Source organism: Calidris pugnax, unplaced genomic scaffold, assembly GCF_001431845.1.
Source record: "Calidris pugnax isolate Ruff unplaced genomic scaffold, ASM143184v1 scaffold273, whole genome shotgun sequence".
NCBI classification, from domain to species: Eukaryota; Metazoa; Chordata; class Aves; order Charadriiformes; family Scolopacidae; genus Calidris; species Calidris pugnax.
The window spans coordinates 6,525,872-6,545,591 of NW_015094508.1; the positions used below are offsets into that span (position 1 = coordinate 6,525,872).

The 19,720-nt window shown below is 38.7% G+C and overlaps 1 protein-coding gene across 1 annotated transcript in view; it reads right to left on the reverse strand.

Moving 5' to 3' along the window:
- Nucleotides 1–19,720, reverse strand: part of MAST4 (microtubule associated serine/threonine kinase family member 4) — a 234,460-nt gene that overhangs the window by 158,810 nt on the left and 55,930 nt on the right. The window contains exon 4 of the mRNA XM_014965031.1: nucleotides 2,894–2,922. Within this exon, the coding sequence (XP_014820517.1) occupies nucleotides 2,894–2,922 (29 nt within the window). The remainder of the gene's footprint in view (nucleotides 1–2,893; nucleotides 2,923–19,720) is intronic.

Below are 19,720 nucleotides of genomic sequence, written 5' to 3' on the forward strand. Positions count from 1 at the left end.
TGAATTAAACTGAAATTGACAGATTAAACAAAAGGAAAAGGAAAAAGAACTGATTTAGACTAGAAAAGTCAGGTATTTTACTTCTAAGGCAGATGCTTTAACCACTGAAGCTCTAAACAAAGCAGGAACCTCCTCTACCTAACCACTTACTTTTTTTTAAGTGTTACTGTTTCCGAAGGCTTCTCTCCACTGCCTAAGAGCCTGCTGTTAATTCATTTTTAGGAGAAAGGCATTTAAAACCAGAACATATCTACTTAAAGCTGAGGGTAATTTTTGTCAATAACCTTTGAGTCATGCCCTGTCTCTCTGTAGTTCTTATTTTGCTGTCCTCTGTGTGTTTGGGAAGAAAACAAAAGAGGATAGGGACACTGATGCCTTAAATTCAGTGATGGAAACTCACCTGGTTAACAAACAGAGTACTCTGAGAGCTAACATAAATAGGTCAGTGAAAACAGAGGGCATGCTTTTTAACTGAAGCCAGTTGGGCTCGTAGGTTGATAGCCATGGAACTAGATCAAAAGGTCAGCTACCAGGTGGAATAACTCCACATACAGCAAGAACATACGTGCCCAGTGGCACAATGAGGGTACCCCTAGCAGACGAGGTTCAACAAATAAACAAGCATTGCTGACTTGCAGCAGGTAGCACAACATGCTGGAATGGATGCCACAGCTAATGAACTTGGAATAACAGCTACTGCACAGGTAGACTCCTCTGCTTATGGTTTTGCTGGCAGGAAGTCAGGATTGTTCTCTTTCACTGCCTATCTGATAACTTTAAAAGAAACCCGACTACCACTTCTGGCATCAAGTTGAGCACACAGATAAATGAATCCAAGAACTCTGGTTGGTTCACCAGAACAGGTAGGGAAAAGCTGGTACTCCATATCAGTCAAATATCACTTCTTTTCAAATGATCTGTTACTCAGTATGCTTCCTATCAAATACTCGTCTTTCCATATAATAACATCATTAACAACATATGACATACTAATAACATGTCCCATCCCACTAAGACTCAGAATCAACTGCCTCCTTTATGTTGTCATAGAAAAAATATTTTAAAAATATATGCATATGCATGGAAAACAACTCTGTAGGGTCCAGCCAGTAGCCAGTCTAAAACAGGTATAAAGAAATAATGCAACAGATATAAAAGAAAGCTTAACTATTTTGCATGCTAGCTCTTTGAAACACACACATGGTCAACCATAAGCAAAACACCTTTTCTCATGCATCCCTCTTTCCTTTCCTCCTCCCATTCTATCATATATGACAATTAGAGACAATAAGACAATTATATCCTCAACATCCTCTATTTGTTAAGGTAGCAGTATTAAAGATATTTTAAAATACTATCTGCAGACTCCCAAGCACTTTAATAACTAGATATGATTATGCTGACAAGAGGCTATTCCTTTACTATATTTTATTAAAGCCTCAGCAACATTACAGACTGTGGTCTCCGTGATGAGCTATAAAAATATGTATATGAATGCAACAGAGATGACTGCTTTGGAGAAAACTTGGAGAAAAACATCTAGTAATATTCAATATCAAACATCACAGCAAGAGTAAGTAAGGTCATAGCTACAGATTAAAAATGAGCCACTTTCTGTTCTGGCTGAAGTCAACAGGAGTTTAGCCATTAACTTAAACAGAGGCAACCTTTTACCCACACGACAGCTTCAGGTTAACATAAAGCACCAAGGGCACTAAAAGGCGGCACCAAAAATCATCTCTCTTAACTGTTTTTCTATCATTGCAATAATCAAATACTTGACGCGGAATTAGTTTTATATTCTCTTTACTTTTCTTAAATAACAGGTTTGCTTACCTGTATAAGATTTTTCATGTGTCAGAACCTAAAACAAGTCTTTTTCAAGTCAGCAGATATTCTACGAAGTACAGACTTCTGGTATACCACTTAAGTCAGAACAACAGAGCACTTGACTGCACTTTCCCAGACGTTCACATATCTAACCTTATTATCACCAAAAGCTACACAGCACTATTAAGTTGAAAACAAGTATAGAAAAATAAAACCAATTACCTGGCCTTTTGTGCAAGGGCTTAGGGTTTTATTCACAATGTGTTGTCACATTAACACAAACTTACTCAAGTACAGTGATAACCTTATAGATCTAAGTTATTTTTTGGCAAAACAATATAGTAAGTGAACAGAGCCTGTTTCTGAAGAAATTTTGCTATGTTTTTATCCTAATACTTTCTCAATAAATTACTAACAAAGAACAAGACATAAAACAGATACAAATAAATATACAAGCATTAAAAACAAAGAGCTAAAAAACACTGAAATAACAAACCCAAGGTACAGAAATCTGAGCAAAGCACAACTAAACCACAGTATCTGAGTTCATATTATTCTCAGTAACAGTTTATACAAGAATATAGTCTTTTCTTCAACTAATCAAAAATAGTTGCTCAACAAATCCACACATTTAGTAGAATTCATCTTTTCTTTGTTCCTACCTTTTCATCCGTAGGTCCAAACACAGAATTTTGTGAGGAAATAGTTTTACTTACATGTCAAGTGTCATTTATATAATTCATGAAGAAACAAAATTTCTTTCTTGATTTTTAACAAGAGAAATCTTCAATGCTAAAGAAAAGCTTCAACATAAGAATTTTTTATCATTTTGGAAATCCCCCACAATAGCTCCTCTAGAAGAGGGCGACTGGCGTAAGAAAGGTCATAAAACCCCATAGGTTCTCATTTACAGTCTTAATTTCTTTGTATGTATTTGAAGGCAGACCAACTGACATAATTAACCTTCATTTTAACTGCCCTGAGAAGAAGAGTAACCTACTCAAAGACTGTCAGAAGTACATACTTTACTGTGAGCACAATAGAATAAACTTCATATACTTACAAACTTCCTCTTCTTGGAAGGCTTAACTCCTTCTGTAACAGAAAAAAAGATAACACTGTGTTAGGAATAAAACATTTTAAATGAAGTGGCCTTTTTAAGAGAAGTACTGTAATCCTCCCATCCCACCAGTAGCAGACACACAGAAGTAGTATATTTATACAGCAAAAGATGATACAGATTTTACACGTACTATATTTACTTGTCTTCCATTCTTATTTGAAATACTAATAATAGTGATGGGAAAAGTCTAGGCCTTTTTGTAGCAGCAGTATTAAAATATTTCCAACAATAGACAGATGTTACAGAAAAGCCTTACAGATACTTTACCAGACACCTTACAGCCACTGGTAACAGTATTAAAATTTGCAAGAGACAGTAACAGAGATATATCAAGTTCTTTCCAGCATCCAACATCTGCAGAAGTTAACAGGATCAAGACTTAAATAGGGAACCATCAGCACCAAGGTTTCTACACTATGTTCTTCAACCCAACAAAGATGAAATACATAACAGTTTGGTCAATTATAAATCATCATCATTTACTACAATGTGCTGCAAAGTACTAGCATAACAACAGAATTGCTGTTGCACAATCATTTCTACAACTTTTGCTGTGTACAGTTAAACTGCTGTTTACTGAACTGACAAGACAGTCTCCTAGCCAAAAGGAAATTTCCAACAAACATTTTACTAGCACTTCAGTGCAGAAGAAAGCCACAAGATTCATGATGTTTTGCTCATCAGAAATATGGATAATACATATATCCACAAGTAGATCATCTTGTATTCTATAAATTACAGAATAGCTGAGGCTGAAAGGGACCTCTGGAGATCCTCTGGTTCAACCTGATCAAAGGAGGGCCAATTACAGCAGGTTACTCCAGTCTGCATCCAGCTGGGTTCTGAACATCTGCAAAGACGAAGACTCTACAACCTCTCTGGGCAATCTGCTCCAGTGTTCAACTACCCTCACTTCTTTCCATTTCTCACATGAACTTATATTCTGAATGCTACATTAAGTAACCATTCTTTGTAGTCACGACCAACAGGAGTACCACCTGCATTTAAACAAAGGGACACCTTGTCTGACCAACAGGATACAGAGATACATTAAAATTGAAGACCACCACAAAAGACACGGTTGCATATGAGAATGATTCGAGTTATGTGGATGGATGTCTCTAGCACTCAAGTGCATCATAAAGACTATTTTAAAGCATGTAACAGTCCGTTTCCCCTCTAGAAGTTATCAAAGGGAATGGCAAAATTATCCTTGAAAAGTAAAAATATATATATATGCATATTGTATATGTGTTCACACAAGTATTTCACATAGCACATAAAGTTATAGATAGTGACCAAAAACGCATATGAAAGTACAATTGAATGGATAAAAATAGCTCTTCCAGGCACCTTGAAAAGGCCATAAGGGAATGAATAATTATGTATTCTTTAGAGACTTTTAAATGGAGTGCAGTAAATAAAGCTGGGGCTGCTGAATGAATGATAAGGATTAAAATATCAAGTAGCTGTTCAATTCTTGAGCACCGCCCATCCTGTTCACTGAATGAGGCAGGAAAAAATAGTGTGAAACAATGTAATAAGAGATCATAACGCAAAGGCATAGGAGCACAGGATTAGGGGCCTTGGTTACAAATTCTGGCACTTCCTAGGAAGTTCCAGCAACTGTTCAGAATTTGCAATTTAAAACAACATCTTTTAGCATAACATGTGCTTACATACAAAAGAACAGTTACACCTGCATACAATTTTGCATTATGAAGCTGAGTAATTCCCCTAAATTTAAAATGTCACATTCATTGTGAACAAAATGTAACTACAATTTAGAACCCACGTACTTCCCTTTGCTTCTTTTTTTTCTTTAATATTTACAATGCCATTGTGTTCTATTTCTAACATAAAACTTTACTTGTAATTCTAGGCACTGTCATACTGTAACAGACAATAATTGTGGAAAAATTGCCAAAATGTAGGAGCAAAAATCATACTTGGTTTTGCATCCCATTTAACAGAGTTGTAACATGTACTTAAAATTTGTTTCTTATGATTCAGGTTGTTTGTGTTTTTTTTTTTAAATCGGAGAGTTTTGATTATAGTTTATCATTGTAACAGCACAGCAAATGACAGACACTACTTTCTTCAGACACATGACGTCACATTAATCTCTTGGCCCATTCTCACACACGCCATCCTAAAGCACTACTTTTGACTACAGAGTAAGGTTCCATAAGAGATGATTCAATATAAGAACTTGCTGGTAAAGATGGTAAAAAACTGCCAAGATCTTCCCATACATAGTACAAAAAAATGAAACAAAGCCTTCAAGAAGATTTACAAAACATTACAAATAAAGCATTTATAAAGCTGGATTTTAAAATGTTATACACATAAACTAAGGAATGAAATAAAACAAATGTCCTTTCTGGATAATACCTACATACTCATTCTTCCTACATATCACAGCACTGGCGTTAAAATGCAATGTCATTTATCTCATGCTTCTCCTGCTTGAACATCTCCAAGACAAAAAAACCCAACAAACTAACAAACAAACAAACAAAAACCAAACCAAAAAAGTACTAAAGTGAAGCTTGGTTTTCTGTCTCAGATCAGGCTGAACTTTTACAGCTTGTATACGACTTTTTTGTGTCAAAATATTGTCATATATATATATATGTCGTATATTTTTTGTGTGTGTATCACTTTGGGCTCACCTTACCCAAAGATTTTTTCACATCCTGAAAAAATTATCAGGTTATCAGCTATGTCAGTACAAACTTTCTTACTCCAGCCAAGGCTCACCAACATTATGCTGGCTTTGCAACAGTACAGCAGAGCGACACAGCAGGGCCCACACAGAGCCAATGGGAAAAGTGCAAACACGCTCTACATCGGGACAGCCTATAGATTAGATTAGAAAAATCATTCATTTCCTAGGAATTTAAAACCATTCGTACCATTCAAAAGCTAAGGATGTAACTTTAACCCCAGTTCTTCCAGCTTTTTTATGCACAGCCACTGAAAACAGGGAAGCTCTGAATGATACCATACCAGAAATCACTCAGTTCTTCAGGCTTAAAATGCTGAGATTTCAGTTACACTGCAAATGATCTAAAACTACTTCACAGCTTTCTGCCATTACACTGCTCCCTGTCCGAAAGTCTCAATAAAACAGACTCCAAAGACCAGCCGTTCTAGTTGTGCTGCACAGCATCCAACACATACTGACTGTTGAAGGTAAAAACTTGGTGGTGTCAAAGACGTTCAGATCATGTAGTTAGCAGGCAAGCCCCTGGAGTATTAAAACGAGAAAAAGATGCCTTAGCTACCACTCTTCATGGTTCTCAGGCACCAGCTCTGCCCCAGAGGGCTCAACTATGCTCTTGCCCTACACGGAATCCTCCTCTGGACAGCTGAAGCACGGCTGGTTTTAGGGCTGTTTCATTCCACTGCAAAAATGCAAAGCAGATTTACCGGAGCAGAGACTCTTACCCTTGAGGCCCTTTGTGTCTCTAAAAACGTGGTCTGAAAATGTAATAAACCTTGTCCCAGCTTTAAGAGATCTGTGCAAGTCTGTGCCACATTTCTGTGATGTTGCATTAAGACCCTTGTGTACTGAATTTAACTGCATCTATGTTTTTTCAGTTCAAACTCCATATTCTGGGCATTTTGCTATCAAGATCATGTTTTTACAAGCACAGATGCTTTTTTATTATTTCAATAATTATGATTCTTCCTCTGGTTCTACACATCTATAAGACATTTCAGTACGGACAAGTTTGGTCAATACACCAGACTGCAGATATCAAGCCCTATAAAAAAAAATCACGCTGACTGAATAAAGCACATTGAACTTTATTCTGGGTCAAAGTCTTCATTACCACTAACTAGACAAATGGTTTAAATAACAGAACTATAGAAAAAGTTTTAAACAACAGAGAAGACTTAGAAAACACCAACTTAATCTCATTTCTTGTAAATAGTACTAGCAAATTACAGAAAATGTAAAATATTTAATTTCTTCCCCTGTATGGGAGGAAGAAAAGATGCCATTAACTTATTACTTATTGCTGGGTTCAATTTTAAAGAATCAGTAAGACGCTGACACATTCATAAGCTGCTAATGTTTTCACCACAGGTTGATTTTAGAAGCACAGTAAATTTGAATAATATTCCAAAACCAATTGCAATGTTAAAATACTCAAAAAGTCTTATCTTTCAGAGTTTTCAGTTGTACAAGAAGTAGTCCAAAAATATTAACCTTTTCAAGACAAATTTCAGTAATGCATTCTTCAGCTGGGGAAATGTTATGTGTGATAAGATTAATACAAGCTTTGTTGTGTGATTTTTTTTTTTTTTCCACTGTTGCTCTACCCATCCACACAGGCTTTAAGTGGTTGAGAGCTTTCTGGTAACATTTGTTAGACCTTAAAACACTGCATTAGGAATAGGTTAACATGGTAACATTATCATTGCATTAATAACAGTAGGCAGAAAAAAAAAAAAAGCAATGCCACACAATTCACCTTCTTATAATGACAGAGAGCAAGAGTTACTGCTTTGAGGGATCAATTGGAAGGATTTTCTTTTTAAGCAATTGCTATGTTTCCGCTGAAGAAAAGTTGGAGGGTGACAGCAGATCTTGCAGTTTGATATGGGAATAAATTAAAAAAGCAGAGCGAGTAACATAGCACAAGATTGTTTTGATCTCTCAGTGAAAGGGGCTGCACTGTGCAAGAGCTTTTTAGAAGCTAATCTTGACCTCTTTATATGATTATATATCAGACCATTGTATTAATCCATTCTAAATACCTTCTAAGTGAGGCAGCAGCAGGTTATGCTTTTTATTTGATTGCTTCCAACTTTGCCAACGTTCAGTTCTTCAGATTCACAGAGCACATTACCAAGGGGCTCAGTGCAGACAGGTCAACCACCTCAAATGCCCCAAGTGTTAGTGTCCCACAGCACTCCCCTGCTACAATTTTATATCTAAAAACCTCCCTTTGTTCTTATGACAACTTATACTGTTTCCTGGTTCCAAGAATAGTAAGCCTTTATCTCAGAATAAAAATATCATTTTCTATTAGCACTAGGGTTGAATTTTATGAGTGACTATTGACTTCAAAATTTCCAACTCAAGATAGGACTAATTGATTTTAAAAGAGGTACAAAAAGGTGTTCAGCTCTTTCATTGTCAGTCAAGGCGTTCTCACTTGGATCTGATTTCTTACAAAACAGGAATAACTATAAAATTGTTCTCCCTTCCGGATGACCCAAGTGAGTTTGCGTTTGGACCACCTCTTTCTCAGCAATCCCTAGTCTGAACCGGCTTGTCCAAGATGCAATTCTATATTCACTTTTCTCAGGAAATCTGTAGTGAGATCTTCTTCACTGGTAACAAGAGTTCCAGTCAAGATCCCCATCTTTCCCTTTCCACACCGGCTGCCAAGGAGCGAGGCATTATTAATGCCTTAGGGTTAAAGTCTGGTGTTCTGTCTTTGAGTTGAAGGCTTTCGTATTCTTCCTACTCATACAGATGCAGCTACCAGTTTACCAGGGGTTCTGCTTAGTGTGTACCTTCACAGATTAAGTAAAAAGTAATCTCTTCACAAGTATTTTCAACAACAAACACTGCCACTTCTGCATTTTTGGGAAGCTCTGGCAGGCAGTTACTGCTACTCAGGCTAGACGGCATTCACAGTTCTTCCGTGTCACCTGCATAATGCTTCTTGATACAGAACACAAGGCTTCTTTTAAATATTTTTATCTGTATGTCAATTTACAAAGATGTAATTCTGCATGGTAACTTACGCCCCTCACATCCCTAAACGCTAAAAAAATAAATTGTAAATAATGAACGTAAAGTCGCAAATTAGCAACAATAAATTGTGAATAATGAACCTAAAGTCACAAATCAGCAACAATTACTACAGATTTTAACAGGGGAAATACTGCAAAATAAAAAGGTACTTAAGCACAGATTTAACCATAAAGGCCACATTTTGTCTATTTCAATATTCTATTAACTTCCCTGCTCTCGTTACAGGCACTACTGACGGTAGCTTTCAAAGTAGAAACATACCTATGCAGGGCAGACGGGTTCTGAGCTGCAATGCAAAAAGAATACTCAGGTGCCCACTAAAATCTAGGCATTATAAATTTGAATGCAAATTAACTGGATCGAAAAGAATGTTTAAAAGGCTATGTATAAAAAACATACAATAAAAATAAATCAATTGCTTTACTATGTACAACACAGAAACAATTTAAACAATCTATTTTTATTTTCCTAGATACCAGATACAACATTAAGATTTATAATAGGCTAGACTGAATTAAGTAAACAGCAGTTAAACATGTTTTGCTTTGCCTAGTATTCTTCTACAAACTCTCTTACAGCATTAAAAACACTGATCCCTAAGGAAGAAGGTGAAACATTTCAGAATGACTCCACATGTTAACAGTAAGGATTTTCCTACAAATTACACTGTAGTCTGAATTCTTTCCGATTATGGGATCGGTAGTAACATTTAGCAACCAAATGAGCTTGTTCAGAAAGAATTACATTGTTTAAGAGATACAATACAAATGACATTCTGAACTCAATTTTAAAATAAATTAGCAAAAATCAAAAAACACCTCCTAGACCAGAATGCATAGGCTTTAACTAGCTTTTTTTTTGCCTTTTTTTTTTTTTTTTAAATAGACAAAATACCACAACGGTGTCTTCAGAGACAGTTGCAAGAATCTAAGTTAATGTCTGGCAGTCAAAGATATTCTCTGAAAAGAGAGAATGCTACAGGAGTCAATCACTGGAAGAAGTTGTGAGTATAATCTATTTATCTTGGAAAGAGAAAAAACAATAATCAAATTGACTTGGCCAGAAAAAAAGAAAGAAAAAAAATAATCAAAAGTGCTACAAACATACCCATTATGGGAATAAATAAATAAATAAATGAAACCCATAAATGCTCATTGGTATGTCTAATTTATACCAACTGGCTTCATAAATGCTCAATGCTTTAGAGACATACCAAATCAACAAAAACAAGCCCAAAACACACCAAATACCGTATCAATAATCTACTAGTCAAATGAGAAACAGTAATGCAGTTAAGAATTATTCAGTCTATGCTTAATAACATTATCTCTGCTATTATCTCAAGCTTTCAGCCAAAAGCAGCTGTAGTAGAACACAAACTCGACTTCCTTACAACAACAGTGCAGCATAGCTTATTTGGACAGTAGCTGCTGTAATTAGTAGAAGGTGAAAACTCCCTTTAATGAGAATCACAACCCCTTTGAAAGACAGCAATTTGAGTGTTGCCAACATGAACTCAGAAAATCTGTGTATTCATTTTCTAGTGGTCTTTTACTTCTTTCAAATACTTCCTAGTAAAATACAATAGAAAAATACTACTTAAGGTTTTGTTTGTTGCCTACCATCTTGTAATCTTTTCCCAACTATCTAAAAATACATAACCACATTTCTTCAATTAAAAAGCATAAAGATTCTGAATTAACTAACTTTCCACCTCAAAGTACACAAAATCATTTCACCTAACGCTGTGTTAGAAAATCCATGCTGCATGCTGGCCTGCTGCTGTACTGCCTATTTCACCCCTTGGCAAAGTACCATATCACCACATGACTAATGGAGAAAACATATGGACTGCAAGTGTTTGAAACCCCACCACTAAACAGACTCCAGCTACCAAGTTCAGAGGAATATTGCTGTATTTAGAGTTTAAGAATGCTACAATATAATAAGGGAAAGGGAGAAAGAGAGGAAAAAAAAAAAAAAACCACCAAAAAGGCACACAAGACATAAGCGCCAGCTGCTGGTACGACTGTTCAGCTGAACAAATATAAGCAATACCACAGTTTATCAGAATTTGAAAACTCTGAATCCACTTTGACTAAAGCCAAGGATTTCTCTAGGTTCTCTTTGATTCTCCATTTTTTTTCATCAAATACAAAGTAGTGGTTTTCATACAGGTAAACCTACACAGGATTTTGCCTACTATTAAAAAGTAAAGTATAAAAAAGCACAACACCACAGCACACAGTGACCAGCTTCGGTACTTCTTAACAATACAGTTGCTGGAGACCATTATGCCCACAGGAATCTAGTTGCCTTCCTTTTCCCAGCTGCAAATCATGTTTTGTTTTATACAATGTTTTGTATTATGCAATGAGTACGTTCAGCTGCTGCTGCTACACTGCTGTTGAAATCAGTAACCAGAAGATACAATGATTAAGCCTGCCTTCAGCATGGAAGAGACTTGCCTACACCTAGGTTTTGATCGCAACAGTTTTTGTTAGTGGTCTCACACAGGATGACTACCTGACCAGCACCAGCAAAACACAGGCCCTGCTCTACCTGGACACATTCACAAGCATGAGCTGGAAGAGACCATGTGTGCAGAAAGGGAAAAGTACACTGGAACTAAGTTTTAAGGCACATTAATCAGCGGAATTGAGTCACAGAAGTCTTACCAGGGCACTCTTACGCCCACAGTGACCACTCTAAGACACACAGAAATGAGCTCCGCAGCTGCTCTTCACACAAAAGGGGAGAAGATTTTGGGCAGGACAGATACAAAGAGCACAAATAACTCACTTAAAAAAAAATCACATGGCACGGCAGTAGTAAAACACTACTTTTTATTGCTTTCAGCAAACAACAGAAGTACCTCTTTTGCAGACAAAGGCTAATCTATATTTTCTCTGCTAATGACCCCAGATCTTCTGCACCTTTAACTGCATAACCAATTAAAGGTCTCAAAATTAGAGATTTTGCTTCATGTTAACATTTTAATCAGTATTTATAAATTCAAATTTCATTGGTTCAGCTGACCCTACAGCTTACTGGTAATACACTCCACTGACGTAGAAGAAAGGTTCAAGTTCTAGGGTAAGGGTCACATTGGAAAAATTGAGATTGCCTGCAGAACAGCAAGGTAAATATTAACCCTATTTATGAAAACAGCTTAGTCAAAATGAACGCTTTATTTTTTCACTTCAGAACTGTAGTCGTATGTTTCTCTCAACAAGCTGAAATTTGCTTATGTCCTACGGGGCTTTAAATGTCCTGAAAAATTTTAAAGATCCACACTAGTGTCTGCCACTTCCAAAGGAGAGCCCGTTCCAGCTTAGGGAGTCAGACTCTCATTATCTTTCGTCTTTGCCACTACTCAAAACCTAAACATTGCTCTTCATGAGCCTGCTCAATGTCTCCTACTTGTTTGCCACACTTGCTGCTGAATGGCAAAAGGCTACTGTCACTACTCCTCTTTCTATACAGTAGGGACAAGAGGACACTCCCACCACCAGCTGTTGCACAATTTTCAATTACTAGTCAACACTCCAAAGCAAGCAAAATTGATTTCAACCTCTCCAAAGACAATATGACAAAAATCCCATGATCTTTATTGATACTACACTGATCTCCCTGCTGATGTTATCCAGCTTCTCCAATTAGCTGCAATATCAATTTAGAGCATCCACTGCAAGGAAGACAAGAAGGAGAAAGGTGATTTTTCTTTAGGCATTTGAACAATCTTTTGAAGTGTTCCTTTCCTTATCAAAAAGGGATCATAACAAAAAAATCAGCAGTCTGACATTTTCATCAGAAAGTCTCAAAATGTGTGCAACAACAGATACATCTGCTGCACCAACCACTGATCTAAAAACCTTGATGTAGGCAGATGTCTAGTGAAGACCACCTTGAGACACAACCCCAGCTTCTTAATACTGACAACTGCACTGGAAAAATCCTTGACAAAACAGTGCAAATTACTAGACCAGTGCTGGTCCTCTGTGTTTAAGAATTTGTGAACTCCTGACATGAAATAAATCACTGGTTCAGCCTAGGCAAGGTTTTCAGCTAAATGCCAAAGAGAAGAGACAGACCTTCTTACCTACTGAAAGCAAAAATGTAAGAGTGATAAATCCTTTTCCACAATTTATAACATCATGTGGTCTCTTTGTATCTGCTAGCAATAAAGCAGGGTATATTTTATAGTTTCTGTTTGGACTACTAACATTCTAGGTAAATTGAGATTAGGACCCAGATAATCTTTTGGTTTATTGCCATTTTATAGCCAATTTCATCCCCCTCCTTGTCCAATATGGCAGATGGATTGTTCCAAGTCAAACTACAGTAAATCACATCAGCAACTGTATTAAGTTTGTGCAAGCAATACATTTTTTAAATTCGCTTTTACTTTTGACTGATAATCCCATTTATACTGTCTTAATAAGGTCTAACAGGATAAGTGAAGGTTATTCCAATTTATACCTCTACCTACTCTGGTTGTCTGCAAGTTTCTGTCAGGAACGATCTACTAATTAATGGGAAAGGCCCAGAGATTTCTTGTGTGACTAGTCTCAAAGACCCTCAAAAAAAAAAAAAAAAAAAAAAAACCAAAAAAAAGGTAAAAAAGGATTAGGACAAACACCTCCAGCTATGCATCTGTTCAACAAGAAACAAAGGTTAAACAGTAGCCAACCACAGTTTCTTCTCTACACTTTCCAGCTTTTTTAAGCCAGCAGGAGGCAACCCAATCCTAAACAGAGTCTGATATACAGAACTATAAAAAAATAATCCTAGTTCCTATACTGATTTATACGAGCCACCTGCCAGGCCAAGTCCAGCAGCTTTTACCTTCCCTGCAGTCACGCCACCAAGATATTTGAGTAGAGGAAAGGACTGGTGTATTTTCCATGGTAATTTCATTACTCAAGATAAGTACATGCAGAACCAAATAGTTCTCTAGGGGAAAAAAAAAACCACAACAAAAAAACAAAACCACCTGTCCTTTTGTGACACAAATTTTATCTCAGTATGGTTCAAATACCTCCCAACACTGGTTGTCCCCCTCATCCCAGTTCTTGGTAAATACTTCCAATTCTCGCCCACAATTTGGTCCCTAATTCACCCCTTTTTTGTGTCCACATTATGCAGATATCCCGCACCTAAATAACAATGTATGTCTACTAATTTCACCATATCTTAAGACTAACTTTACATTTCTGTAATATTCTTTTGCATAAATAGCATTTATGCTAGCCAAACAATTTCTAATACTATTTCTACCACAGCTATTTCTATTTTTAATCAATTGGGAGGCATGCAATCACCATTGGGATGGAGCCACACATTTGAAGTAACAGCTGCAAACATCTAATTATAACTTGGTATTACCTTATACAAAACTAAAGTTTTAGTCAGGAGAAAAGGAGTACTGTGGATTTATTTTGTTTCCTTTTTGGGTCAGAAACCACTGCCCACAGACTGACTTTTCCAGGAGATTAATTTTATAAGGAAGACAATTTTAACTTGCCAAAAAGAGGATCCATTTGTAATACCAGACTGCAAACTATCTTTTGCTTTTATTTATGTCTGCCAGACTCTCTAACCTTTGGTAAACATAACTTCCTAGCAATCAATTGGCCATCAAAACAAAGTTCTATCAGCTTTTGCCAGAGAGGAGTGCTAGGGAACAGTACTTCTTTCTCTACACTCTCTTCCCTACTGGATGATACCTTTTTTTTATTCTTGAAGTAGACTCTTCAATTTGTATTGAGTTTACAGCAAAAAGCAGCAAAATTCTAAGAATGCGTAAGGGTTTAAAACATACTTAAGAGGTAGCCTAGCAAGATATACAATAGCATCTGACCCATCTAGTCATCCATTATTGATAGCCATAAGTAAATAATTATTTTTACCGAAGCTTCCCATCTATTTAGACCTTCAGCCTAAGTTTATCAGGTGAAGACATGGTTCTCAACAGCAAACTACTTACTTAAAATCACAAGTCATGCGTCACTGAGGTAGGCAGAGAAGAAAACAGTTCTTGAAAATTTTTATCAGTTTAGAAAGCAGAATATGTGCAGAAGTGACTACTCTAACTCCAGAAGTGAATCCAAAAGCAATAAAGTCTCTTTTTAAAAAATCTTTATTTACAGATGCTGCAGAAATTATTCAGTATAAATTGAGGAAAGACGACTGTGCTCTGTAACTAACTGATCAGGTACTCACACCAGAATGACTTAAAAACGAACTCTACCTCTGCTGAAATGTCTACTCTCTCCAAAACCACCTTGGAGCTTTTTCAATTGATTCATTCTAGCATCAGTGTTTTTCCAAGCTAACAAAGTTCAAAGCAATCTTTGCAACTGCTACCTACAAGTGTTCCCAGTTGATACTGGAGCCTATCTAGAATACAGTTTTACTCTTATTATGTATTGAAACACAACAAGAGTTTGAAAATAGTCTGAATGCTTTCCCTTATAACTCCATCTCAACCTCCATGCTCCCCTAACAAATTGATTTTTATTTGACTGTTACCTTTCCCAGCTTGATAAACAAGTAATCAATCTCCTTCAGATCATTACTCCTCCAGCACTTTCTTTAATATTGTCTACCTGTATTAGTATTTGTTACCTACAAAAAAGTTCTAGCGAACAAATTACCTAGCAACTCTTTCAAATAAGCTTCTGTTTCAAGGCATCACCAAGTAATGTGACATATACAATAAAAGATAAGCAAAGACTACATCTATACTGTTTTCATGTGTGTCTGAAAAGAAACTCAAATTGTGCATCAAAGTGGATGAGTTCGAATCCACAGTATTTCAGCATCTTCTGTACCATCTATGCTGGTTATCTGCTAGGCCATGCTATGCTCAAAAGTCATTTGAGAGCTTTGCATCACTACAGAGCAGGCAGAGGTGAGCATGCAGCAAGTACCACACCCTTCAACCACATCGTAACTCATGCTGGAAAGGACTTCTGCAGGACATCTGAGCCAACTCGCCACTCAAAGTAGGGCTAACCACCTATTAGGTAATGAAAGACAGCCATTAAATCCCATTTCAGCCTCCGCAATACTAAACAAACTGAGCTCCTCAGTTCATGCCTGTACATCATGAACTCCAGCATCTTTCTTGTACCAGGGCCCCAAATCTGGATGCAGTTAATTCAGATACATCTCTTAAGTGTCAATTAGAGGGGAGTAATCACCTCCCCGAAACTACTGGCTATGGTCTTTGATTTTACCTACTTTCTGCACACCCTGTGATTACACCAACAAATATATAAAGGTCCTATTCATACCTTCACCAGCTGTTTAGCACTAGGTAGGTAAGCATTCCAAATACTCCTGCCACTGCCTGTTGCTACTCATTCTGCTGTCAAATGGTCACTTTCATGCCCCAAACATGACATAAGGAAAGTCAGTACTGAATGGATGAAGGAAGTACTTCCTCCAATTCCTTAGGAAAACAGAGGCCTCTCTCTCAACACATTACCTCCTCTCTCAGAGGCAGGTATCAGTCTCAATCACTTTCAAGCCTGACCCAAGAAAGACTAAAGATATGAGGTTTCACAGGTGGATTAACCTAGAAACCTAGAATCACCACCAGCTGTAGGCCATAAAATTGAGATCTAAATAGAAATCTACAGAGGAGAGGACCATCATCATTTGAAGACCAGTGTTCCCTGACTTGCATCAAATCAATCAACCAATCATACGATTGCACTGAAGCAAAAATAGTTGACCAATTTCATAGCGCCATCTCTTTACAACTCTACCATCTTTTACCACGACAAGCCAAGATCCTCACCCCTTCAGAAACATTAGTCTCCATAACAGAAGTCAACACAGCTTGTCCCTTGCTGGTTTGGGTCACCCAAATCACTAACCCACAAACGAACTTCATCCAGGTCCAAGACAATCCACAGAATGCGTGCTGTGATGCAGGTGAATCACCTGTAGTCAGCTGACCATAGGTGGAGGATCTTCTTGGCAAGTTGTACCTCAAGTGTCCTCTGAATCACTGCTGCTGCTTGCATGAGATACATTGCCTTGCTTCCAAGTCTCTCAAATACAGTTGTTCTCCCATACCCACCAGGTTAGGAGCCAGATGCAAGAACAAAACACCCATACAAACCCACCAGGATGTTTTCCTAGGCACAAAACCAGTATTCCATTACCATCTTTGACGGTCTTCCCCCGCTGCCAAACAGTGTCCCTGATGCAGGCAACAGTCTCTGCAAGCTGTGCAGCCTGAGCTTCCATAACATCCTGCCACCTGGGCAAACAGCTGCTACACAGGAAGGCAAAAGGAATAAAAGGGATCCCACCAGTCTTTACAGAGTCAAGAGACAACACACCATTACAAAGTAACAAGTTCATTTGCTTTGTGGTTTTTTTCCTTTATTTGTTTTTGTTTGTTTGTTGTGTTGTGTTTTCTAAAACTAGAAATTGCTGAATCAAAGGCATGTCAGCTTTGTATGTCAATTTGCCATCTTCAGTGTAAAAGAAGCAGGCAAGGTAGCTCTTGCTTTAGGATGGCAACAAGACCATGAGATTTCTGGCTTCTGTGCACCTACCCCTACCACCAGGAGGAACTGGCAGCTCTTCCTGAGGCAATAAATTCATACCAAGCAGTGTGATAGAACAAACTGCTGGGGACATTCTGCCGGTCCTGTTGCCTTTCTTCAGCTTCCTACTTCTGGAATTAATTGTACAGATGGCCCTCAGCCCTGTCCTCCTAGTCTCCATCAGGATAGATTCCCTGGCCCCAGAGCCCCAAGAACAGATGATTAATGCTCAGCAGGGCCAAGTGTTGGAGGGGGCTGTCAATAGAGCAGTGCAGCAGGTGTGTCTGCAGAGGTACACAGAGTAAGCTGGTTAAGTCTTTGGTAGGTCTTGGAGACAAGCTGCATTGCTTCTGCCTTTTGAGATGACTGGAGTCCAATTTTCCCATCTGGATTCACAATTATGTAAGGGAAAGTCATGGGCTTTCTTCATCAGCTGCATTGCAATTGGATTCCTTCAAGCAGAGTAGCTGGTCAGGTTGTCACAGCAACTAGTAGTAGGGGTCCTGAATGTCACAAAACAGGAAAGAAGGGTGACAGGACTCCGACAACTTTCCTACTAACTTACAGCAGTCTACAGGTTGAGTTTGCCAGAAAACAGCAGTTCAGGAAGTGCAAGCAGGAGTACAAGGGAAAGAGAGTTTGTCTCAGAGGCTCTGTGCTAACAACACTTCCCTTCCCTGCTTTCACAGTGATCTGAATGGCAAATACTGAGAATCTAATGCTGCCTGAAGTACGTTCTTGGAAAATAGATGAGCCTTTGAAGAACCCTTGCTTCTTATGCAGCACCATGTGCCACATTTCTCCCCAACCAAATCTGCTCAGGTAACCTCAAGCGACTGCTCCTACCAGCATACAACCAGCTGTAGCACTTGCTGCAGGACAGGTTTGTCTTCATCCCTTCTCTTGAGTAGTCTCAGTCCATGGAATAGTAGTCCAGTACAGTCCCAACAGTCCTGAGCAAAAGTACTGAACACAGCACTCTTGCTGCTCTCATGCCCACTTCCAGGGCCTGCCCCATGCAAAGCAGTAAACTATGCCCCTCTTCTCAGAGTCACAAGCCAATATTCCTACTCCAGAACCTCCTGCTGAGGGGCAGCTGTTAAGCTGCCAAGGCCTATTTCAGATTCTACCTTCCATAGAACCATAGAATGGTTCCAGTTGGAAGGGACCTTAAAGATCATCAAGTTCCAACCCCCCTGCCATGGGCAGGGACACCTCCCACTAGGCCCATTTGCTCAAAGCCCCATCCAGCCTGGCCTTAAACACCTCCAGGGATGGGGCATCCACAACTTCTCTGGGCAACTTGCTCCTATGCCTCACCACCCTCACAGTAAACAATTTCTTTCTAGTATCTAATCTATATCTCCCCTCTTTCAATTTAAAACCATTACTCCTGTCCTATTACTCCACTCCCTCATAAAGAGTCCCTCCACATCTCTCCTGTAGGCTCCCTTCAGGTAATGGAAGACTGCTATTAAGGTCTCCCCAGAGCCCTCTCTTCTCCAGGCTGAATAATCCTGACTCTCTCAGCCTGTCTTCATAGGAGAGGTGCTCCATCCCTCTGATCATCTTCATGGCCCTCTGCTGGGCCCAATCCAACAGGTCCATGTCCTTTCTGTGTTGAGGACTCCAAAGCTGGACACAGAACTCCAGGTGGGGTCTCACGAGAGCAGAGTAGAGGGGCAGAATCACCTCCCTTGACCTGCTGGCCACACTTCTTTTGATGCAGCCCAGGATGTGGCTGGCTTTCTGGGATGCCAGTGTGCACTGCTGGCTCATGTCGAGCTTCTCATCCACCAACACCACCAAGTCCTTGTCCTCGGGACTGTTCTCCAGCCATTCTCCGCCCAGCCTGTATCTGTTGGGATTGCCATGATCCAGGTGTAGGACTCTGCACTTGGCTTGGTTGAACTTCATGAGTTTCACACAGGCCCACCCCTCAAGCCTGTCCAGGTCCCTCTGGATGGCATCCCTTCCCTCCAGCATGTCAACTGCACCACACAGCTTGGTGTTGTCGACAAACTTGCTGAGGGTGCACTCAATACCACTGTAAATGTCTCCAAAAAAGATGCTGAACCACACTGGTCTCAGTACCAACCTCTGAGGAACACCACTTGTCAGCAGCTTCCACTTGGACATTGATCCATTGACCGCAACCCAGTGGCCATCCAGCCAGTTCCTTATCCACCAAGTGGTTCATCCATGAAATCCATGACTTTCCAATTTTGAGACCATCAGCTGGATCAGCCTGAGTATAGTCTGACCATGGGTAAACATCACATTTCTCAGACTCAATACTTAGCGAAGTATGAGGCAAAAGCACATAATCCAAAACCCTGAGTTTGATCCAGTCAGAAAAGAAGGGAATGGCACAAAGGAAGGAGTGTGAAACATGCAGAAATGATCTCGTTACTT